General features: G+C 37.7%; 1 protein-coding gene across 16 annotated transcripts in view; it reads right to left on the bottom strand.

The window, feature by feature from the left end:
- MYCBP2 (MYC binding protein 2) overlaps positions 1 to 25,341 on the bottom strand; it is a 201,252-nt gene that overhangs the window by 158,947 nt on the left and 16,964 nt on the right. For all 16 annotated transcript variants that reach the window (XM_069802496.1, XM_069802497.1, XM_069802498.1 and 13 more), the window contains exons 2-7: positions 13,881 to 13,956; positions 5,364 to 5,579; positions 3,592 to 3,745; positions 1,996 to 2,192; positions 1,538 to 1,780; positions 1,183 to 1,254 (exon numbers count right to left, since the gene is read on the bottom strand). In XM_069802496.1, the coding sequence (XP_069658597.1) occupies positions 1,183 to 1,254; positions 1,538 to 1,780; positions 1,996 to 2,192; positions 3,592 to 3,745; positions 5,364 to 5,579; positions 13,881 to 13,956 (958 nt within the window). The remainder of the gene's footprint in view (positions 1 to 1,182; positions 1,255 to 1,537; positions 1,781 to 1,995; positions 2,193 to 3,591; positions 3,746 to 5,363; positions 5,580 to 13,880; positions 13,957 to 25,341) is intronic.

Below are 25,341 nucleotides of genomic sequence, written 5' to 3'. Positions count from 1 at the left end.
CTAACTTTAACCATGCACCTAAAAGGAAATGAGACTGAGAACACATCTTACCTCTTTTACAGACACATACTTAGCAGTAAGTGCAACTTACACATCTTCCTATAAATATAGCCCCAGAGTGACATTTTTCCAACTAGCAGTGCCTTTGAGTGCAGTCACTGTGTGAATGCATACACCTGTACAAGCACTCAGAGAACATCAAATATATTTATAGATATGTACAGGATGTCCAAATGTCTAACTCTATATAGTGAAACTGTATGGATTCTATTCCTTTCCAAACTGATAAAACAGGCTCCTGAATGAGTGCAACCACAAACATTTGTATTGTGCCAGTATACCTTTTGGTGATCTGTTTCAAATCTAAACAAAACCATATTCTGTATATATCTCACTTCAAAAGTGTGGCAAGGAGTACACTTAATTACAATAAAAATTCCTCAGTAGTTAAAAAATGAAGTAAATTAATTGTTCTCTGAAATTTAATTTTTGGTTTGTTGTGGCATTTTTTTCGTTTTGGGGGTGGGTTGTTTGTTTGGGGGGGGGGTGGAGAAAGAGCACTCAGTGGTAATAACAGGATTCTAAAAAACTGCACTATTTTTATAATGAATGCCAAAGGTATAAGAAAAGGTGGTTGATATTCCAGAAATTAAGTCTAAAAAAACCAAAACATCCAAATATAGCTAACTCTGCAGTGGTAACATCAACAATTATCTCTACTTATGGTTTACACACCCTCAATCCTCCCCCAGCAAAAACAGCACTTCCTTATTTTACTGCAAATGTCTTAAAATCAATTTATTTTCATAAATAGATATTTCGAGTATTTTTTTAAACTATTGTGTTGGAATAGCACATTTTTACATCCACTGACTTCCTTTAAGAAGCACACATCAGTTGACTGTATAGTTCATAAATTTACTTGTTAAACCATCATATTTTGAGAAAGTCTTTACAGTGACAACAGAAATCAATGACACTTCATGACTCCTTTCTATATGCCAGTACCATCAGATGTTCTTCATCTTCCACAATTTAAAAGTCAGTACCAAAAAATTGACTTTTATAACTAAAGCCAAAGGAACAATACAATATACACGTAAGCTTACTCTAAGCCAACATCTACTTAAATTACTCATGAGGGATGGAAGCGTGGGGCACATGTTTTAAGTATTCACCTACCTGAGCATAGCCTAACCAAGATTTTTTTTCCTTTCTGTTTTTGATGCGGGATGTAGAATTGTATATATGGCCCTGAAAAGCAAAAAAACCTCCAATCACTCAACAAATATCAGACTGACAATTTTACACATAATCATCTACCATCTAAATAACAACGTCTTCAACTATACTGAGAAGTGAAAATTGTAAGAAAATGCTGTAATTTTCTCATAGAAATCACAGAAAAAGTTGAGACAAACTGTAAAAGAACTGATCATTAGTAAGCTACAAAAGATCCTCAATGGAAACAGGACATCATAAAAGTTAAGTTAAAATATTAACTATCATTCATCAGACAAGAAAAAAATCACATTACCCTCACTGTCCCACTATATCCAGAGCCAATTTTGTAAAGTCCATCTTTACATAACAGATAGAGGAAAAAACCATCGCTCTGAAGTAGACACTGGTCATCTTCATCTACAGATATTTCTTTCAATGGCCATTTGTGCATCAAGGCTGCCTTCTTTATCCCATTACTGAACCAGTCCTGTATTTGGATTTTGCCCACCAGAACTGCCTGTACACTCCGCTGAAGAGAGTTTAAAATGGTTGGCACCTAAACAGTAAAAGAAATAGTGAGTGAAAAACATGACTTTTTTTAAAATGTATTTTCTGTTCTATCCCCAACTCAAGAAAGACAAAGAAATACCTACTCTTATCTCAAAAACAGTGAGGCAAAAAAAGTTAACTGAATTTACGCAATAGATCTCAGAACTCATGTACACATCATTTACATAAATTCCCAGATACAGAGAAGTTTTAGCTCAAGACCTGAATAGTCTGACAAGCATGGCTGCCATTATTGGTGAGGATAGCAGAGATTGCTTGCAATGTTCTTCCTGTCTCTCCCCATGCAGCTACCAAACTGAAGAGGCAAGCGCAGGAAAGTGCTGTCAAGGACTGTCCTGTACTGTCATTCATTCCCGTGCTACGGACAGTTATCTCCAGAAGAAGCTGGAACAGAGATTCTGCAGATAAAACACAGCAATTACAAGTCACAAAATCATACCAAGCAATTTTCCAGGCAATGGGAAATTCAACTTACAAAACACATGATACATCCTTCCTCAGCCATTAAGTTTAGCCTTATTTCCAGACAGAAAAGAAAGTGCCCCATTTAAATAGGCCTAAAACATCCTTAACTTTTCATTTTTTTTCATCCAGAAAATGTCGAGTCTTCATAATCACAATGGCTGGAGAACAAGAAAAACTAAGTCCTTCTGTTACAGTGGAACACATTAATAAGAAATGGGCCAGAAGGAGTTACTTTACCTGCCTATTCAGTCTACCTCATCACTGAGATGATTTGTAGGTCTTGACCAAACTTGTCTAACCTTTATGACCATTACCCATGCTGAAGCACATCCTAGTTCTCAGAAACAAGCATTTCAAATCAAAGCTTGAAAATTATTTTGATCATATGCCTCTTTTCAAGCACTGTTTAGCAGCTGAACATCTGTAACAATCAAGGTGTGAACAGAAATCCACCTCAATTTTTTTGATAGTATATACAAATAATCACTAAGGCAGTAATCAAAACAAAGCCTTCTTTGTAGCTTTTTAATACCCCGTGCATCAATACAAAATAAAAGCTTTCTGTAGCAAATTACGATCATCTTTGGAAATGGAATACTGTTGAGCCATAACGTAGGAAAACATACATAGAAAGTCTGAAGATATATTTTATTTTTTCATTTTTAAACAACAGATGCTACAGCCTAGCCTTCCTTGCAGTTCTATAAACCAGTAAAAACTATGAATTATCAAAAGATAATTGGATTTTAACTTAAAGGACATAACCAATCATACGCTCAAAGCCATCAAGAGTTCAACTTTTATTTTCAATATCATTAAAAGCAAAATTAACTTTCAGGGAAGCTTTTGGATTGCCAGAGGAAATAAAAGCAAGCATTCTGACACTTTGTTTAGCAGCTTTATACAAATTACAACATTAAATAGCTAAGCCATTGATTACAACAGCAGGTCGCAAGAGAAGTTCACTGTAGAACTATCTTCTTTCCAATAACACTAAGTATTTTATAGCTGCAGTAAGACAAATGAATCACAATTTGTAAGGTTATAAGGTTTACTATGTGTCAGTGAAACTCGCATTACACAGCAACAAAATATGACTATATCTATACACACACACACCCCTTTACATGTTAACATTCCTGTTCCACAGAAGATTAATGCTGAGAAAGTATTGGTTACATACACCATAAAGAGTTTACACTCCAGAATAAAGTCAGCCAGTTCAGAACAAGCAGGTTACTATCTCACAAATACTTGCTAGGAACCATTTTCTTCTGTCCAACACAATAACAGATTATGTTAATACAAATACAGTAACAGATGAGATATTACCTAGGACTTCAGGAGGCTCTGATTGCAGGCCTTCTGGTTGCTGGCCCTGGAGCACATTAAGTAGGGCTTGTAGGCTCCTGAGGCACAAGGATGGATGAGAAAATCTTGTCTCCTTTATCAGTTCAAAGACTTCACATAATCCAACTTCAATGATCTAAAGAAGTACAAATATTTCAGAGTATCTGTTAATATAATATTTTTGGATCTTCATCAATAAAGATATATCCCAATGTTTACAGAACAAGACAGTTACTCGAATAACAAAGATGTAATATAGAATACAATAGTAATTCAAAAGAGAATCAAAATCAAGAACCCACCTACACAACTGTACTAGCAAATACTACACAGAAATAATGTCGTCATATGAAAGAGCATACCTAAGCAGAGTAATAGTTCCCTGAAAAAATAAGGAAACATATTGTCCAAAAAATTTTAAAAGACAGTGTGCCTCTGAGCCCTTCTAATTTCTACTGAGTTCACACTTTGACAGACCTCTTTTTCCTTTTTCCGTGCTCGTTAATGTGAGCCAGCAAGCTAGAATTGGCTTGCAACCTCACTTGCCAATTTGAGTAATGATACATTTGACAGCTGATACTGGCAGCACTAGCACTTTCCCCTCCAAGGCCTCTGAGATTGTTTTTGTGACAATATAAAAAATAAAGATTAATTGCTCGTCACTAAAACTCCATACGTACTCATCACAGACATGCATTACACCAACTAATACAACATCTGTAAGAGCACTGTTACAGCCACTCCTAACTTTCCCTTTACAATTCCTGAATATTCTGAGATTACAATTATGCTTCTCTCCACTGACTGGTCCCTTTCACTTCCTTCTCAAACTCAGTATGTAATAATGATGAGGATGAAAGAAAAGTGAGTAAGGTTAACTCATTACAAATAAGCAACCATGTCTTCAAAACTTCACTATGTGTTTCTGTCAGGAGCAGAGCCCCAGTGTTCAGTGTTTAATATAGACTCACCCCTGAATAAAATCTAACGAAAAAGACTGAAATGTGAAAATAAATAAAATTGTTAATGGAACTGCCACTCATGCTTAAAAAAAGATCTATTCTGACAGTCAGCTAGAAGTTCTACTGGACACCTTGTAACTGTCTGCTATCATTCAATTTATTTCAACTCCTGTCTTTCAGAAGCTATTTTTACATCTGTTTGATTTTTGGAGGAAGGATAGAAACATAATCACATCAAGTCCTCAAAGTGCTACAGCAATTTTCCTGCAAATTACACCTTACATTTCATATCTTCAATGGAGTGGAGGAAAACACATGCATGGAATCTACAGGGGAAAAAAAAGGTCAACAAAATAACAGAACAGATGGTTTTTCCAGGATCCAAAACTCAGCATCATCTTGCAGGCTAAAGAATAAAATACACTGTAGTACATTTTTAGAAATATCCTTTCTTTTCAGTGATACTATCTTTGAGAGAAACTGAGAAGTTTCTTGTATTCTTCCCAATCTTCAGACAGAAGATCTCATCTAGCAGCTGACAGACGCAGCTGAAGAAAGCAGAGAACCTAACACAGTGGAGAAAATAACTTGACTTTAAAATTAATTATTGGGCAGGTACATAGATCCTCCTAATTCATCAAATCAGATGATTTTGGACTAGATGGACTACAAATAAAACTATAGCTATTTTCTGAGCAGCTGGCTTATAAGGCTGTTCTTTATTCCCCACAAAGGGCATGCCAACTTTAGATCACATACATGGCACACTTTAAACAGTATACAGTTACTTGCCTTTGGAAGTTTAATAGGTGGCTCTTTGGATTCCTCCTCTTCATCACTGTCCGAATCCCCACTCTGTACACTGTTCTTTGAAGCCAAAGATACAGATGCTTCCTTTTTTTGCCACTCCAACACACAATGGCGGACATTGCAGTAAACATTAAAAGCTGAAGGGTTGCTATGTAGTCTGATATCTGGTATGGTTATTGTACTCTCTAGGTTTTCAGTCTGAAAAACAAGATTAGTTTAAGTTTATTAGAAGTTTCAAGCTTTGCTAAATACAAGTAATCTCAACACTCTCAATAATTTTGGCCAACCAAATGATTCTCAAACTGGAGACTGAACTTTCCTGTTGAAGTACCAATTATAATTCAGGCAGGGAAGAAAGGAGGAGGAGGAAGAAAATATTCCATCTGGCTTTAGTCTCTACCTCTCATAACTTGATGAGGACACTAGGACATAAAATGAAATCAGCTCAGGCTACAGAATAGTCCAAACCTGTGCCAAAGTCAATAGCAGAATTTAGGATTTATCTTCTTTACAGGGGTCAGCTGGTTTTTGTTTTGTTTTTTTTTTTAATTATTATTATTGAATTTTAAAATGCATTATTTGTTATTCTAGTTGTTAATTTTAATCTATTGGTAAATAAAAAAAATTTAAGCTGTTTGCTAAATATATATTAGAAATTTAAAATATCATTAGTTGTTTTGTCATTAAACGAAAACATGGCAAGTTGAAAAACTCCCCCAGCATGATGCTGTGGGTAATAATTTTGTGGATAACAACAATCTAATGGACAAACTACTGAATGCAAAAATCTATCAAGGTCCATGAAATCACAGAACACCATCTGGTTTTCAGAAGACCTGAGCCACAAAGTTAAGAGTTGGGAAACTTTTCTGAGAAACTACCATTACCCATGCCCTTACCCTACCACTACCCTGCCCCACTCTTTCCTTGGTATCTACTACTGGTATATTACTGTCAGCCACTGCCAAGACACAGAAGAGCCTTCATGAGGCTGTCATTAGACTTGGAAAAATATTAAGAAAAAACTTTTTTTTAAAAACATCTTTTAAATTCCACCCCATACTCTCCCTTTCTGCAACAGTAAGATGGAACAGGAGGAACAATAGATTTAAAAAACAAACAAAACCCCAACAACAACAAAAATCCCCAGGCAGGATTATACTTTCTCTTCTGTTGTATGCTACCAAAGGCTAGGCTGGTTTGAGCACAGGCTGTGAAAAACTGGACTTCAGGCATATGGGAAGAAGCAATTCCCTATAACACCCTGGTGTAGACAGAGGGCACAGAGATTTTATAAGGAGAGAAGGCCTAGGGTTAAAGGTACAGGACAAATTACCTGAACACGCAAGGCAAAATTTGGAGGAGCATTAGGCTAGACTGAGTCAGGGTATAACTAACTTCACAAGGTTATTTTGGTTTGTTTCTAGTATTCTTGGAGGGCAGTGAGGGTAGAGGCTTTTTGTCTTTTTCTTTCTTTTTATTTCTTTTTATTTAAGGGGGACAGATATTGTGAACAACCATGTTCACTTGGCAGGAAACCACACAGTGAATTATATTGGAGTGATTTGGAACACATCAGAGTGGAAATACTCATACATCTGTGACAGCAGTGATAGGAAAGAGGACTTTAAACTAGCAGAGAAGAGGGGAAAAGAATTATGAGAACTAGTGAACTGGATAATGTTTTAATGGGGTGATGTATTTTTCCACAATATGGTAGCCACAATTTTGTTCATCAAAACACAGCAATGGTTCACAACACATTTTTATCTGCACTTATCTTTTTATTATTACCAGAAATAACACAGGCTTCTAAATTAGACCATTTAATACCATATGTTATAAAGCTTAACAAAAAATTCAAAATAACTTCAAAATATTTCAAAGTTTACATATTTCCTTTTATTTTTCACTATAGTATTATTCTAACTGTACTGGTACATATTTACATATCCTTCCTTTTCATTATTACTACAAAATTATTGCAAGCTAAAACATTAAGAAGCAATGGTTTACTCTGTAGCCTATTTTATCCAACACAGACAGTGTGTTATTTTTTCTTACCTGTGTCAGTGTTAGCAGTAAGCATAAAAATATAAAGATAATGGGGTTGGGGAAGCTGGTAAAAGTTCCCTACATACATACTGAAAGTTTGGAGTGTTTTTGGTTGGGTTTTTTTTCCCCTTTTTTTTTTAGCACAACAGAACTTCTGCCATTAGGGATTGAAAGACAACATAAGTTTAGTCCCTGTTCAACATGAATGTCTTTGAAATAGTAAAGGTGCTGGTAAAAACCCACAATATTAATCAGCGCAAGAACTCAAGATACAACCTCATATGTTATTCCAGAATCAAACTGCATCAAAATAGATTTGGACTGATACCAATGATAATGAGCTACTACATACTTTAAAATGTATTTAGCACCAGAAAACTAAACGGTTTTAACATATGACTCTTCTGTATGTCAAATATCCATACACATAGCCCAAGAGTTTTTGCAGCTGCTGTGAAGGCAAAGGCACAATATCAGCTTTCAGCTTTAAAGCTAACTCAGTTGAACTGTACAGGTTAAAAAAAATTTAGTAAGTTTCCTATGCACTTCCTAGTTTACCGACACTTACAGGAAGAGAAAAATATCTGGAACCTCTGAAATATCTCTATCTGAAGTTCACTTACCTAATTAGTATCATGTATTGTAATTATAACTTCTGTGAAGAGTTTCCATTCCAGTTCTTTTTTGTCAGGAGTTCAGCTTAGTCTTTGTTCCAGAACAGTCTAAGTTCTGTAGCTCATGTAGCTTCTTTTGAAACAGGCTGGACAAATTGTTTAACCAGCACAGGTAATTTTAGACTTTACAGTGCTAGATAAAATATCAATGTATGTTTTCTTGCCTATTAATAATAAGGTGACTAGTTTTCAGAAGTAAACTCCCTCCTTATTCTCAATACTTTACAACTATTAAAAACTCCTTTACCTAATGCTTTAGCTTTTAAACAGTAAGAACTCTAACCATTCTTTCTGTGTCTCAACTCTTCTGCAACAGTGCACAGACTATAGCTATATACAATAATCTCCTACCCAGACTTCAGTATAGCACAACATACTCCAGAAAACCCTGCTTTATCCGAACAGTGTAGCACTAGAACATACAACTCAGAACTAGAGATTAATTCCTAGCTTTATGTTAACCCACTGTTTACATTTCTTTGTTCATACCTCCACTTTCCCTTCACAATACCTTATCTCTGAGAATTGTAAATTCTTTGAAACTATAAGTATCTTATACTGCGTTCTGTTATAGACTTGACATATATAGTAGCAGTCCTAACAATGTCCCTTAAGAATAATTTTGAAATTCACTACTTGGTTTTGTCAGTTTAAAAACACTGGCCCTAGGACTGTACTAAATAAATCCCTTTTTGAACAATAAGTTGTTGGGTTGTAAAAGCAGGTTAAAATTTAAGGATAATTATGACTTTCACTGTTTACTGTCTTTCATTTGAGGGGGAAAAAACCTCAATTAACATTAAATGTATAAGCATACAAATGCTTAGCATGTCTCAAGGCAAAAGAAAGGTGCTGAATGACAAGACACATTGTTTCTGGTTGGAGAGTAGGAACAGAACTTCCAATCATCATGTTGTTCTCTCTCTCTCTCCCCCCACAAACTTCATGGTAAGGTAAAAAACACTGACAATTTATTCGTGATCAATTTGCTCAAGTCTCTGAAGGGCTTTAACTATAATATTTGTAGTTTCCAGGTCTTCAAAACAAACATCTGTTCAAAAGTGGAGGTATATATGAGCAGGTTGTATAAGCATCACTTTCTTCGTTTTCTTTTACAAAAGGCAGAGATGGAGCTGAAAAAAAAACCCAAAAAACCCAAACCCACAAACCCAAAACAGGAAAACTTTCTGCCACTCTAATGCAAGTGCTCACTCAGTGAGCAGTTTTCTTTTTTTTAACCTTTTTTTCTTTTTTTCAACAGTGGTAGTAGAAAATATTCAAAACAGACATCAGAAGGTTTTTTCCCTATGAAGCAAGTTTCTTCCTTTCCAGATTACAACAGATTCCTAACTTCACTGAGGTGAGATGAACTGATCAAGTTAGGAGACTGGGACTTAAGTTCATCCCATCATCAACTGGAAGTTCCTTTTTCTGCAACTAATGAGAGCCACGGCATTAGGTCACTTGTACACAGCCATACAAACTTCCCAATAATAAGAGATTCGCACTACCACCTGTACAGTCTTACTACTTAAGAGATACTCAGTGTTTGTCACATCTTCTGCCTTGAGTGCTGGAAAAATTTATTTGTGCTAGACAGAACATCTAAAATTAAATTTTGGTGGAAAGGAAGAGCAATTTTTAAACATGACATCATTCTTACAAACTGTGCAATATTAAACTTCAAAAAGGAGATTCTCAACTGAAACCATACAAGGTGAGGTAACAGTGATGAAAGGTCATCTCAATGGCCAGAAGGACTAAGGCATCTTTTACAGAGAATTTGTAAAGGCAATAAACCTAATTAAATCCCTCACAAAAGTTTTCTGTATTTTAGGTAGACAAAACAGAAGCAGATAATGTTCTCCAAACATTTAAGATAAAATTAGAAAAGCCTTTAAGTTTTAAAAAATACTGAAGAAAGAACAATTCAATCCTGAACTACTGAATAATGAAATCTAAATGCAAGTCTGAGAAATTGCAATGCCAATATAAGAATCATGAATATAGGTTTAATACATGAAGGTAAAACTTTATTTCATGTGTTACTTTTTTTCTAAAAGATAAGAGACTATCTTACAAGAGAAAAACTGAAGCGCAGATGCCCATAGCCTGATGTGTGACTTGTCCTTGTAAATATATAGTCCTTGCTAAATGGAAGGATACATTATGTAGGAGCGGTTAAAGGGCACAGGTTTGCTTCACAAAATAGAGCAACCAGACTCACAAGTGCTCTTCTCAGCCTTTTGTAATGTTGCAGTATACTCAAGGAAAAAAGTGGGAAAACCAAAACCCTCTGGTCTCCTTTACACTTGTTTCACACCTAACAAACTGTTTTCCCAAAAGACAAAATCCATAAATAGCTTATTTTCTGACCAATTTATTTCCTTCCTCTTGAACCAGATGACTGCAATAATGGTTTATTCTCAGATGTGATGGAAATAGACTATAATCTAGAAGAGGAAAGTTAATCTGTTGTTAAATATAGGTAAGGCTATAATAACCATCTGATCTAACCCCTGCATAACACAGAGCACAGAACCTCCCCAAATTCTTCTGTGAACAATTCAAACATCTCTTAGAAAGGGATACCCTCTTAAGGCTGAAACACCAAATAATACGAAAGTCATTGAAAACACTGCCAAATTATTTGAGAAGCTACATGTGTTTTTAATGAGACATATTTATCCCAGTTGATCCACCTTATACATCTAATCATTAGCTTACAATAAATTTGTCTGGTACATGAACTGTCCTTTCCCAAGGTTTTATTTCTTCCATTTGTATAAAGCGAAACAAGTTATAGTTTAAAACATCTGCATAAAATAAGCAGGTGGATGCAATCATTGCAAGTACATTCTTTTGTCTCTGGTGGACTCCAATTTTTCAGTATTCTTCAGATAACGTTATGAGAATAGAAGATGGTGAGCTCTAGCTTTCCATCCAGTCTCTCAGCTAAGTGTCCTAAACAGCACTTTTATGAGTTAACAGTAAAGTGGGAAAACTCCAGGGGGTAAAAAGGGGAGAGGAAGGGGAAGCAGCAACATTCATAGGGTTGAGATAAGTTAACACAGCCTACAATTTTCTAGTGATAGTTGTTGCCAAATAAAAAAAAAAAAAAAAAAAAAGGCAGGGGGGGTGGAATCCAAGGTGCTACACCCACACCTAATAATCATATTTTTTTTCTATGTAGAAGTCACTCTATTCAGCACTGAATTTCTAAACCCAAAATACACTGCACCAACATGGAAAACTTTTATACATCTGTTTAAAAAAAGATACTAAACCACAAAACCAAAAGTTAACAGTAGTTCAAACACAAGTGATCATAACATGACCCCAGCTTAGAAACAGAATAAGGCTCAAACTACTGGGCTGCATTAAAAACCAATTAATGTTTTATACTTAAAATGTTATAACATTTAATGCTTAAATGGTGGAAGTAATCTTCTTCCAGTTCTTCAACAATGATTTTTTTAATGTTCTCTGCTCTTCAATTACACAATTATCATTTTCAGTAAGTGCAGGATATAAACAACAAATTTTGGGGTTCCTTCAGCTTATTCTTAATTTAAGGCCCTCCTTGCCTCTACCAAGCATATTAAGAGAAAGCTCCCATCTCTGTTCAGACTAAAAGGCCCTGCTTCTTAAAAAATAAACTGATACACTCAAGCTCTCCTGCTCAGAATGTCCAGTAGTGATGGACTTTTCAATCTGCCCTATTATAAGGCTTCAAATGGAAACTCACATTTTCCTGACAATATGCACATCTGTTTTCAGACATTCCAGTACAAAAATCATCATTGTGCTTATTCTGCACTGGTAAGCATGGGGATGCATTGAAAAGCATATGGTGGGGAAAAAAAAAACCAGCAAACCAACAACAAAAAAACAAGGAAACAACCGAAAACAAAACAATCCCACTTTGTCAGTAAACAAAGTTTGATAACCTAAAGATATGAAGCTGATTTTATCTTTCCCTTTTCGGCTACATTTTTCAGGAAATACAAAGTTTCCTGCTATCATGCAGGAATAAGGTGGAGTGTCTTTCTGCACCTCAGTGACTCGGAACAAACACCAATGCTCTGCTGGTCAACCCTGGCCTGCCTCAAACACTGTGTAGAATAGAGGCATCAGTAAAAGACACACAAAACCCATTATGCCTTTCAAAGGCAGATAAATCTCACTTAATGCATCAAGTAGAAGCTGTTTTAAATCTAAGAAAAGATCTTGAAAACAACCCTCCATAGGCATGAGGTCCAGAGATGATCAGTTAGTGCCAAATCTATAACTACTGACAAGAACCAGCCTTTAATATGCTCATGTTGCCTTTGGCCATTCAGAAGGGATCCTGACAGTCCATTTATCCAATGCAACTAAATCCAAGAAGCACATTTGACCATCAAGCTTGTGAAGAACAGCAGTTCTGGATTTAGCTTCCTACTTGGCAGTTAAACTAGGGCATCACTATCCAGAAAGACAAGGTTCCCTTTATATAGTAACAATGATCACAGCTGAAGAGTTATCTTGTTTTAAAAGCGTATGTTTCTGACACCAGACAGAACACACAAAGACTAACTACATTCTGCAAAATTTCTTCAAATTTCTAGTTTGGTTTTCTGTGCTGACAGTGGGTCTGATAAAATCATGAAGCGAACAAGCTAAAACTTCTAATATCATAGCAACTGAAGAAAGGACTGAAAAATTCAGTTTGGACCTTAAATATTTCACTGTACAGTACTGAGAACAGAAGTGAAGATAAGCCCCTTCTATACCATAGTCTGGAGCTGCACTACTTGAGATAAGCAGAACAATCTGGTAAGTATCCAAAAAGGCAATACCAAATGAAGAGATACAGGGCTTGCTTCACCCTCCACCCTCCTAAAGCCATCTGTCTTGAGATAGAGTAACTACACAAGGTTTGGCAAATAGGGATAAGATGGCCAATTTGATCTACAGTGTGTTTGTATTATAAGGGCATTCAACTGACTAGAAAGTGTTTCCACTTGTATTTCAGTGGTTCTCTCCTTCAGAACCATTCCAGAAATGAGCTACTTTCTCTTTACCGACTACAATGGGAACCTAGGAAGAAGTCTCTGTGCCTGCAGTAAGCCTTCATGAAAATCCCTCCAAGACTCTAGCTTAAACAGAGAAATAATAGCTCTCTAATAGAGAAAGAATGCAGCAGAGCAGTATTTTAAAATACTGTTGCTTCTGCCTAGATTTCTTCTCTGCAACAAGTAAACATATAAACATTTTTATGAAGTTTCTATACTGCTCCCATGCAACTCCCAATGCATTTAAAGTGATGGTGGCAAGGGTTACAGGATTAAAAAATATTAGCTGAAAGTATCATCTATTCCATTATGAAGGAATTTTCAGAGGTAACTTTGGATTCCTTTGACATTGAATGCTCCCTTCCTCCTTTAGCCAATATGGACAGAAATCTTTGCAGCTAGCATGTTAGCTAGACACACATCCCTTAAATTTTAACTATAAGACCAACATGTTTAGCTACTTTTACTGTTTAGGAACTGGAGAACCAAAAATGCTGTTCATATTATTTCATGCTGAACATTAGTAGCAAACAGAGTTGAATAAGTTTAACATTGGTATCACAGTCATGTAGAACACAGTAAAAAAACAATACTAGCCTTTTATTATCTTTTCTAAACAAATTGCTAGTTACACTTAATTTTTCTTGTATTTCTCTCAATTGAAATCACTTTAATTTTTGATCAGAACTCTGTAAAGTTAGTTTCAGACTTACCTTGTTGCGTGTTTTTACTTTCAATTTAGTCTTCTGTTTCCTTTTCAATTTTTTCTTGCTAAAAAGTTTCTTACTTCTGAAAAAGAGCAGAAAAGCCATGAGAACAAAAGAATTAAACGCCCTTCTGTATCCCATGGTAAACAGCAGCATGAGCAGGGAAAAAAATGTCAAATCTAAAATATTATCTCCTAAGCAAAGGGAACCAACACAGGCAGAATTTCAAGAGTATAAATCAGAATATAAAGCACTTAAAATGATGCTTTCCTAATGCTTCACTGAATTAAGGGCCTTTACTGTTATCAATTTAAGCAGAATATATGTTAGGACAGACAAAAAAACCCCCTATATTTTATACAGTTTTGCAATACTGTTTCTATTACAAGTCCATTAGTGCCACAACCAATGCTAGAAGCAAGAATTATTGACAATTCTCAGTAAGATAACCTGTTAGTACAGAACACATATGTTTTGTGAAGTCTTTACCAGATAAACATTCAAGCCCTCCAAGACAAAAAGGAAGCTTTAAAAATGTATAATTTGGCAGAAAATTCAGTTGGTGGAAGAAACTGCAACTTTTGAACACAAGCTTTTTAGATTTTTGTCTGGACTTTTGCCACCCTCAGTTTACAGACTTTTCATTTCCATCTCTTTACATTACAGCTCTAGCTAACACATGCTCCTCTAATCCTCTTCTGCCCACACCTCATTCCTATCACATTCTTTTTCTCCTCCATTTTACTACCCCGTTAAAAAAAGAAAAAGACACCATATACACATATACAATTGTTTTGTCACCCTCACTGAGATTACTCTGTTTGAGATGCATGCTTTTTAACCTACTCTGTATTTCTCTAGTCTGTTCAGATTACAAGCTCTCTGCAAAAAAAGGGCAGATGTTATCTCCAGCATACAGCTGATCCTATACAGGACTTTAAGCAACAGCTACTAACATTCCTCTGTGCCACTTAAACATTACTCAGATAGTTTACTGTTCAGATGTGTGGTGTGGTCAACAAGCTGGAGGGAAGGGATGCCATCCAGAGGGACCCTGACAGGCTCGAGAAGTGGGCCCGCACAAACCTCATAAGTTCAACAAGGCCAAGTGCAAGGTCCTGCACACAGGTTGGGGAAATCCCAAGCACAAATACAGGCCAGGCAGAGAACGGATTGAGAGCAGCCCTGAGAAGGACTTGGAGGTGTTGGTTGCCAAGAAGCTCAACATGACCCAGCAATATGCATTTGCAACCCAGAAAGCCAACCATATCCTGGGCTGCATCAAAAGAAGCGTGGCCAGCGAGTCAAGAGAGGTGGATCTCCCCCTCTACTCCGCTCTTGTGAGACCCACCTGGAGTACTGCATTCAGCTCTGGGGCCCCCAAATTAAGGACATGGAGTGACTCACTGCTGGAGTGAGTCCAGAGGAAGGCCATGAAGATGATCAGGAGCCTGGAGCACCTCTCCTATGAAGACAGGCTGAGAGAGTTGGGGTTGTTCAGCCTGGAGAAGAGAATGCTCCAGGGACACCTCATAGCAGCCTTCCAGTACCTAAAGGGAGCCTACAGGAAAGCTGGAGAGGGACTTTTTACAAAGGCATGTAGTGATAGGACATGGCGTAATAGCTTTAAACTGGAAGAGGGTAGAGTCAGATTAGATGTAAGAAAGAAGTTTTTTTTGCTGTGAGGGTGGTGAGGCACTGGAACAGGTTGTCCAGAGACGTTGTGGATGCCCCATCCCTGGAAGTGTTCAAGGCCAGGTTGAATGGGGCTTTGAGCAACCTGGTCTAGTGGAAGGTGTTCCTGCCCATGGCAGGGGGGTTGGAACTAGATGATCTTTAAGGTCATCTCCAACCCAAACAATTCTATGATTAGTTGGAAAAATAAAACTATGGAATCTGAACATCACAGGTAGTAAAGAAGCTGCACTTTCAGGTAACAAATTGGAAAGGGATTGAGAATCAGAAGAATCTTAGTATTGTATTCAAACAACTTCGTTCTGAATAAAAATTCTGAGGGACTAAAAATGTGTTGCTTACTACTCTCTCCTGTACAGCATTCAGACTGCAAGAGTATACAAGTCTCATGGTCCAGCAGTCAAAAACTGGAAACTGAAGTTTGACCAACAGCCACCAGTCAGAAAACAAGCTCAAAGAACCCCTGCAGAGTACCCCAAGAATGCTGCCTGCTAGAAATTTCATCACCTTTTCCTTGTTCACCTATTAACAAAGAGGGAGGTACATTCCTCATCAGGACACTTCCTGCAGAAACAAATCAGCTCATCACTTTTCTTATAAGGAACCGCCACCATTATCCCAGAGTTAAGAGAAGTGATTCAGTGAGGGGGAACCCCCCGCCCTCCCCAGTAAATTAAAGCTTATAAAGAGAACCTAGATGACCTCCTAAGGTTTCTTCAACAGTAAAGTTTCAATATGTAACTGTACACAACCTATTTATGAAGCTGGAGGGAAGACATTTCATAAAACCATTGATGTCCAAATTTCTACAATCAAACCTCATAGTCCATTTCACTATTTAGTTATTCTTACATTAGACAAGTTGTTCTTCCTTATTAGAGTCTAATGCAGTTTATTATTATTCTGCTGTCAAACATGAACAACAGTGCAGTCCCTTCCATTCTGTAGCCACTCAATCTTCTTCTCTGGACCAAATAACCCTTTATGAAACTTTCACCCTAAGTGTAAAAATCCTGATTTATTTTGGACTTCTGGGCTCTCTCAGTCCATACCACAAGTAAACCACATTGACCAAAACTGAAAACAGTACTTATTTGCTGTTGAGAAGAGAAAATAGAATTGCCTCATATGCCTCCAGGGTCACACTTTGAACTATATTCCAGGTATTATTTGGCAGCTTCACAGCAATATGGCATGGCAGATCTATGTAACACAGAGTAACTTGAAAACACTTTCCTGCAAACCTTCAAACTGAGCTTCCAATACTCTTTATCTAGTTGTGCTGTTAATTATGCCTTTTAAACACAGTACAATTTGCACTTACCAGACAACTTGATAGGCATTGCTTTTTTTTTTTTTAAAGAAAAAGGCCACTAACTCAAGTTGCCAAGACTTTTCAAATTTAATCCTGCTTGCCAAAAACCTTGTAAACTCTCCAAATTTGTTATAGTCTGCAAGCATTATAAGCACTTTTTCATCTTGTAAATATTTCAGAGGACCAGTCCCTGTATTTCTGTATGTATTTCTCTGTGGGTATGTATACACTTAGAAACCCCCAAAATTAAGCCTTCCCCACCCCCCCCCCCCATTAAGATTGGGCTCATTTCCAAAGTGACAAAACCCCCGCCATTTTGCAGACTAACTTCATGTGTCAATAATAGCTAGACAATGTTTTCTCCAATTAGCAAGCAGGAAAGATCAGCAACGGGCTTATTTCCTCTTTCAGATTTGAAGTCATGGTGCTATGATCTCCCTCATTCATACACCAACCATTAAAGATGCTGCAAGTATAAACTTCTCCTAGTCACTTCACTGTAGCAGTCATTATCTTCAGCAAGTTTTAGGCTTGAATGATTTTTTACATGGAAACAACCTGGGTATAGAAATGCCATGTTGAGAATCCACATTATTTCTTAAAACAAAACCTCAGGGATACTGAAATCCCAACATTTTTGTTGGTAAGTATGCTTTCCCCCTGTTTCCAAACAAAACTTCAGAACTAGTAAGTGATTAAAAAGTTAAAAACCCCTTATCAACACTAATTTTATAAACAGTTCTGAGCAATCTATCGTTACTATGCATAACACCAATAAGTTTACGATGTATCTGCATATAACATATAAAGATATATATGATTGTCCACAGTTCTACTGTTATATACATTATGCCAAGAGGTTTTAATATTCAGATAGGATAAAATATAGCCAAGTATAGTCATGAAAAACAACGTTAAGCAGATGAGTAATTTCCTGTTGGAAACCACATGTGTTAATTATAAGCCTGACTCTTCTACTGCCTGAAGATTAACAAGACCTGATATGGCTTGGTTTGACTTTTTAGCTAAATTATTAATTATGTTTTTGATTAACAATTGTAAATTGCTTTAAGTTGTCATTTGTAAAGGTCCTGAAACTCTATGCTGACAATCTGCTTCCAGTGGCAGAATGCCTTTAGCCTTTAACTCAGCTGTTGATATTGTTTAGTTCACACAAACCAAACACTGATTATCAGCAAATCTTAGGCAGGTTTTCTGCAAACCGCTTCAAGCCATTGTAAAGTTTGAGATGAAGTTAGCAGTTTTGAATTGGACCACAAAGGAAGTGCAAGTCAAACGAGTGCAGAACATGAAGATACCTTGACAAGAAAATACTTGTGGCAAATGGACCCAAATAAAGATTGAATGGTGCTATTACAGCCTTCACAGAAAGGCCTGTTGAGAATAAAAGCAAAGACCTAATATGTTCAACCCTGGAATATGGAACAATTGTCTCAAACCAAAGGGGAAAAGTGGAGGGTGGGCAACAACTGATTGCTGGACAACTTAAAATAGCTGTTAAATGGCATGACTGCAACTTCTATTCAGCTTTGAGGCACTTGTAGTAGAACAAAGTAAAAGCATGCTTAGTTTATTTGTTCTCAAACCAGAAGCAGCATTAGCTAGTACATGCAACATCTGCTGCATTATTAGGGGGACACTCTTCATTTGTCTCAACACCGTGGCTCCTTCTCAGTTCAGAAGAGCTGAGGAAATGCGAACAGAGCATCTTCCCTCCAAGTCACAATAGTCCTGAATTGCAATTCATAGCTTAAATTTGTGAAGGAAGCTTTATGTGTTGAGTGTCCCACCACTCAATGTTTTTACTGAATTACTCAATATGGGTTAACATTATGTTAACCTTATATTAAGTGTCACACCTGCATAAGCTCTTCTAGGCTGTACGGTACACTAAAGGTGTCACTGATGAGTGGAAAAAAAAATACTATTCTGTCTCTGTTGCTGAGGCAGAATAGGAACAACAAAAGTGTTACTCAACTGCTGTCTGAGCTAAAACCTTTGCTTCTGTCTGAAATGTGTTAACAAAGGTCATGGTAGCTAGTACAGCATTAGACCCAGTCATTCTACTGTTAATTAAATCTTTGAGTACATTTTTGGAAAATGAGTGAATTTAGTAAGCCACATGCTAACACATGCTAAATTTTTTTAAAATTCCAGCTGGCTTTGACTCAGTGTATTTGTCTAAACTTGCTTGCTCTGGTTCGATGGCTAAGCATCTTCAGGAAGAAGTATACTGTTGACAGGAGAGGTCTATAAAAGTCATGCTGTGTCCAGACAAATGACAAATATACCCTATTATTTTGTTTCCACAGGTGCTTACTCTACACAGTTAGCTTAAGCATTCAAGGGCTACTGCAAATGCTCTTAAGAGGCAGCAACCACTCAGTAACACTGAAATGAAGCACTGTCAGATTTGTGATATCAGATAATTCTTTTGTTGGCTCCACTTGGTGGATTATTGCTGCTGGTGGTCAATTTGGTTGGACAAGCAGCAGCAAGCATTTGCTTCTGAACAGCCCAAACTGAAATCCCAAGCTGAAATTGTCAAGTAGCCCGTAACTGCAAGCTATTTTATGTCTTAGGGTCTTTCATCACAGCATCGAGTTCCTTAAAAAGCTCTGAATCTACCAACACACTTTACTCAAGGGCAATGAAATGCGAGTACTGACACATGGACATTGATTGAAAAGTAATTTAGTGATGTTTCCTCCACTGTTTCACTCAGCTGCCCCCATACTGAATAACAGCGGAAGATCAGCAATACTCATTTTTATGTGCAGAAATCACATAATAACTAGTGCCATTTGGCAGCTTTCTTTGTACAGGTATATTACTGCCATAAAGGATCTACAAACTACAAAACGCATTATCCAGAGGTTGTCACTACGAGATGGAATATCACGTTTGCCATAAAGGCAGCGGGACTACAGGAAGACTAATTGGACCAAAGCAGTTTGTTAGACATGAGCCACAGTGCCCCACCTCACCCACCTTAAGTTCTGCCCAACAAACTGTCAGGGGAGTATCTGACTTGCAAAAGTCTATATGCTTTTATTATTTTCTTTTTGAATAAATGTATTACAACATCTGATTGCCATAATTTTTCAAAGAGTTTTCTTTACTGTCACCCAATAGCAGACAGAAGCTCCACTACTCCCAAGTCACCACTAGAGAACTGAAGTACTACAGACTTATTTACAAAGGGGAGATGGAGAAGAAAAGACTATTTTGAGTAAACAAAGCTGTATCAACATAGAATGACTGCCCAGAAAATGCAAATGACTTCATTATTCTTTTCTTGTAGTCTCTGGGAGGTATAAATTATACTTCAAAGAAAGCAGCAAACACAGTAATTTTCAATTTCTACCATTTAGTTTGATGGTTTTCCTTTACCTTCCTACAGCCAAATTTCACCAGAACTTTTATCATAGTTGTTGCAGAACACCAACTGAATATTCCTTGTCCTTTTTGTGATTCAGACAGAATATGAAACAGTTGATGGTGAGCCAATTGAGAGCTGAAGGTTTAGGATTAGAGAGCAGATCAATATTGTTTTGGGTGTCTGCTGCACACAGTCTGATCAGGAAGAAGTAGATGAGACCTGCAATAAACCTCACATTCACAGGCGTTCATGTTCATATCTGCTGGAAAGGAACACAGCAGGGCACAAGCAACGCAGGAGGTTTCTGGAGCTCATGGATGATAATTTCATGACACAGGTGATTGAGGAGTCAATGAAGGTAGGCACTTTGTTGGACTTGACACTTAAACAAAGACCCAGTCAGGTGCATGAAGGCTGGGGGCAGTCACGGATGCAGTAACAATGCAGGTAAAGTTTGGGAACCTGGAAGAAGGGAGCAAGGCAAAAGTAGGATCACAACCCTAGACTTCTGAAGAACAGACTTTGGCCTGTTCAGTGACCTACTTTGAAGAGTCTCATGGGATACATTCCCTTGGAGAGAAAGGGGTGCAGAAGAGCTGGCTGATTTTCAAGGATCACTTCCAAGGTCAAGAATGGTCTATTCACACATGCAGGAAGTCAAACAAAGGACACAGGAGGCCTGCATAGATGAACAAGGAGCTCCTGACAAAGCTCAAGCACAAAAAGGAAGCATACAACAGATGGAAGCAGGGTCACGTCACCCAGGAGAAATACAGATACATGTCTGAGTGTTCAGGGATGGGGTTATAAAAGCCAAAGCCGACCTGGAGTTCAATCTGGCAAGGGACATGAAGTACAAGGTTGGCTTCTGTCGGTGTATCAGTAGCAAAATGAAGACTAGAGAAAAATGTAAGCCCAATGCTGAATGAGTAAGAGCCTGGTCACAAGTGACACCAGTCACCTACACGTTTACTGGTAAAAGTAGCCTTCAGCAATGCCATGTCCCTGAGACCAGAGAGAAAATCTAAGTGATTACCCTCAATGAAGGAAGTTCAGGTTAGGGAACATTTAAATAAGTCAATGGGACCTGACAGAATGCACCCACAAGTGCTGAGGGAGGTGACTGATGATACTGCAAGGCCACTTGCAGTCTTTGAAAGGTCAGAGTGACTAGCATAGGTTCCTGAGAACTGGAATAAGACAACTGTCACTCCTATCTTCAAGAAGAGCAAGAGGGAAGAGTGGGGAATCCAAACATACAAGGGACAAGATGGTGATAGCTAGTAGTCAGCTTGGTTTTATGAAGAGGAAATCACGCTTGACCAACCTGGTAGCCTTCTACAATGATAAGGCTGTCTGGAGAGCAGTGGATTTTGTTTACTTCAACTTTAGTAAGGCTTTTGACACTGTCAGCAACATTCCCATACACAAACTGATGATGTACAAGCTAGATAAACATGGACTGAAAACAGGCCAAACTGATAGGTCAAAGGGTTGTGAATGAAGGGACAGCACACCTTCAAGCCAGTTTGCAGATAGTACAAAACTTGGAAGCGTTGTTGATAAACCAGAGGGTTGTGCTGCCATTCAGAGGGACCTCAACAGACTGAAGAAACAGGCCACCAGTAATCTCACCAAGTTTAACAAAGGGAAATGCAAAGTCCTGCATCTGTGGAGGAACAACCCCAGGCATCTGTACACACCATCAGCCAACTGACCAGAAAGTAGGCTTTCAGAAAAAGACCTATGGGTCCTCATGGTGGACATATTGCACATGAGCCAGTAACACTGCCCCTGAAGCAAAGAAGGCACACAGCCTTCTGGACTGTGTTAGGAAAAGTGTTGCCAGCAGGTTGAGGGAGTTGGTTCTTATACTCTACACAGCACTGGCAGCAGCACATCTGGAGTACTGTGACCAGTTTTGGGCTGCCCAGTACAAGAGAGACTCACTTACCGGAGCAAGTCCTGAGAAGGGCCACTGAGATGCTTAAGGGACCGGAGCATCTGTCACATGAGTAGAAACTGAACAAGCAGAGATTGTTTAGCTGGGAAAACAGAAAACTTGGGGGTGGGGTGGTGTAATTTCTCAATGTGGATATATACCTGATGGGAGAGAGTAAAGATGATGGAGCCAGGCTCTTCTGAGCAATATCCAGTGATAGGCCGAGAAACAATGGGGAAGAAAAAGTGAAATACAGGAAGTTCCATTTAAGAGCGGTCAAACACTGAAACAGGTTGCCCTGAGAGGCTATGGATTTTCCATCCTTGAAGATATTCAAAATCCAGCTGGACAATGTTCAGAGCAACCTGCTCTGGTTGATCCTACTTTGAGCAAGAAGGCTGGACTAGACAGTCTCCAGAGGTCCCTTCTAATCTCAACTATTCTGTGATCCTCACTGTTTACATACTAAAGTAAAATTTGACTGCACAATAAATGTGCTTGTACATTGTGGAAAAAGTACATTTTTTTTCTCATTATGACTTTAGCATTTTTCCTGGTGTCATGCCATGCTTCTGATCACACTTCCAAGTAGAGACATACTGAGCTTTTCATCTGTTCACCATCTGGATCAGCAAACATACAGCAAATTCAGGCATAAGAGCAGACTTCTATGAGAATTAGTCAGCATAATCAAACATACAATACTATGCAAAGCTAACACGAGAACAAGGGAGGAAAACCACTTTACCACACTTAAAATATATGCCTGTATTAAGACAAGCCAGTCACTCGAATTGATCCACACTTTATTGGATATAACCAATGCCCAATAGTATACTAAGAAGTGCATGACAAAGAACATGCTAACATGCAACAATCACAAGTTTTTCTGTGCAGATGGATCAATGTGGACACTGTGTACAGGATCTTTAACAAGACTTTTCCAAACTTCAGTGGTACAAAAAACTTGTGCATATCTCCAGGCAACCTAAAAATATAATTTGACAAGTGGAAGATACTCTAGAATCATTAAAAACAGTATCTGGAAAGGATCCTGAAAGGTCAGTCTTTCCATTCCCTGGTCCAGCACAAGACTAGACAAATTTCACTTCATTCCTGACAGGTGTTTTCCCTGTAGAGATATTAAACACTGCCAATGATCACACTTCCACCATGTCTTAAGTAATCTTACTAGAAAGCTCTTTGTGAGTTTTCTAAATCACCTTTATGGCAATTAAATGCTATTTTTTTTACATCTTTATTGTAGAAAAATCTGTTTATTTTCTTCTTTTTCCATGGCTATCTTGAATTTATTTCAAGTCTGAGGAAAAATAAGTCTTCTGTCAATTAAGCAGTCTCAGTTCCTTCAGCCTAAACCACAAATCATTTACACCACTGACATCTAATTTCACTCTCTTTCATACTCGCAACTAGTCCTTCTTATTGAGAAAACAAACAAAAAATTAAATAAAGAGAGAGACAAAATAAGGCCCACAATCCTGAAGCGCACAGGAAAGGTCAAGAATTACTTCACATGTCCTACACAAAAGAATGTGTCACGCATTTGGAAAAAAAAAAATCTGAAATGCTCCAACAGCATGACACTGCTGAATCACATTCACTTTATAATTCTACATAATGTGTAGAACCTGTCATGAGGAACTCCTACCTTACCTTTTATTCACTGTTGTTTTTACGTTTGTGCTTACTGGTTGGTTTGGGGGTGGGGTTTTTTGAAGCTAAGCATTTGCTGAGATTATTATCTTCTGTGTATCTGTAATCTTTCAGAGTTTTGCATCCTCTGTGAACTTTTTCATCTACAATCTCAATTCCAACACCGAAATTGTCAATGACGAGATTGAACAGTTCAGGACCTAGGACAGATCCAGATGCAGGACAAGAGCTACTACCCCTTCTCCCATGCTTCCCCCTTGACAGCTAGCCATTCCACATCACCTCTCCAGGGTTGTTGTCTTTGTAGTTTTAAATCCACTTTACAGTAGTTCTGTCTAGAACAGGCATAGTCAAATTGACAGGTGGAAGGCAACACACTCGAAAATATCACCTGAGGAAGGCTACAGTCCAGCCAATGAGACAACAGGGGCAACATGAGCTTTTCTCACTTGCATCTGCTTGAAGATCAGCCCATGCTTCTTGGTGCAGGCTCAAAGCTAGAAGTAGAGCTCTGGTATAGCTGATCTGCTGTAACAAGATATTCTAAGGTTTGGTTCAGTTCAGAGCAAGCTCTGAGTTGAAGTACAGACTATGTGGCACTGGATCCAAACTCAATCATCATCTGATTTTAGAACAAGCTTAGCACTCAAGATTTCTTTTGGTGAGATGTGAATTATTTTCTGTATTTTTTTGAAAAAAAAAAAACAACACAAAACCCCAAAAAACCAAGTTTTAGACAACTGTTAATAGTGGCTAAGTATTAAATTTCCCAGACAGGCCTCATCATAAATCCATTCTGTGTCTAATTTATCATCTTCATTTATAGAACATATAACTTTTCCAGTACTTTTAGAAACGTAGTCAACAGAAACTGTACTAGAGTATCTTGAGTCCTTCTTTATCCTTTTTTAGTCAGGCACTGTTTACCAGTTTGGTTTTTACTGGTCTTCTAGAACCTTATATATCTTCTATGAATTCTCCAAGGTAATTCCTAATAGCTCTAAAATTGCCTCAGGGACTTTTTCCAACCACTCTAAGGGGGAATTTCATCATACTTGTGAAAATACCTAACTACTTTCTAGCTTGTTCTTTCTCTATTTTTGCCTTCATCACTGATTGCAATTGTTTTAACCTACTATAAGGCAGAGCTACTTTTTCTAACAGATCTTTATCAGAATTTTCAGCCATGCAGAAAACCAGGAGGTACTCTTCTGATGAAGTACAACAATGTGCATTTTGAGGTTTTTTCCTTACCTTCTATAAGCAGATAGATTATCTGACATGTGATCACACAGATGAAGGGCAGAGCCATTATGGAGAGACATTAAAGGAATCACAGCCTCTGCCGGGCTTCCCTATCTCCTATGCCATTTACTCCATCCTCCAAAGTGCTCCAAAACAGCTGTTAATTTGTCATCTAGTTTCAAGGCATCTTAAT

Source organism: Haliaeetus albicilla, chromosome 15, assembly GCF_947461875.1.
Source record: "Haliaeetus albicilla chromosome 15, bHalAlb1.1, whole genome shotgun sequence".
Classification (NCBI taxonomy): Eukaryota; Metazoa; Chordata; class Aves; order Accipitriformes; family Accipitridae; genus Haliaeetus; species Haliaeetus albicilla.
The sequence above is the reverse complement of the archived record's forward strand: the minus strand, read 5'-3'. Positions and strand labels throughout refer to the sequence as shown.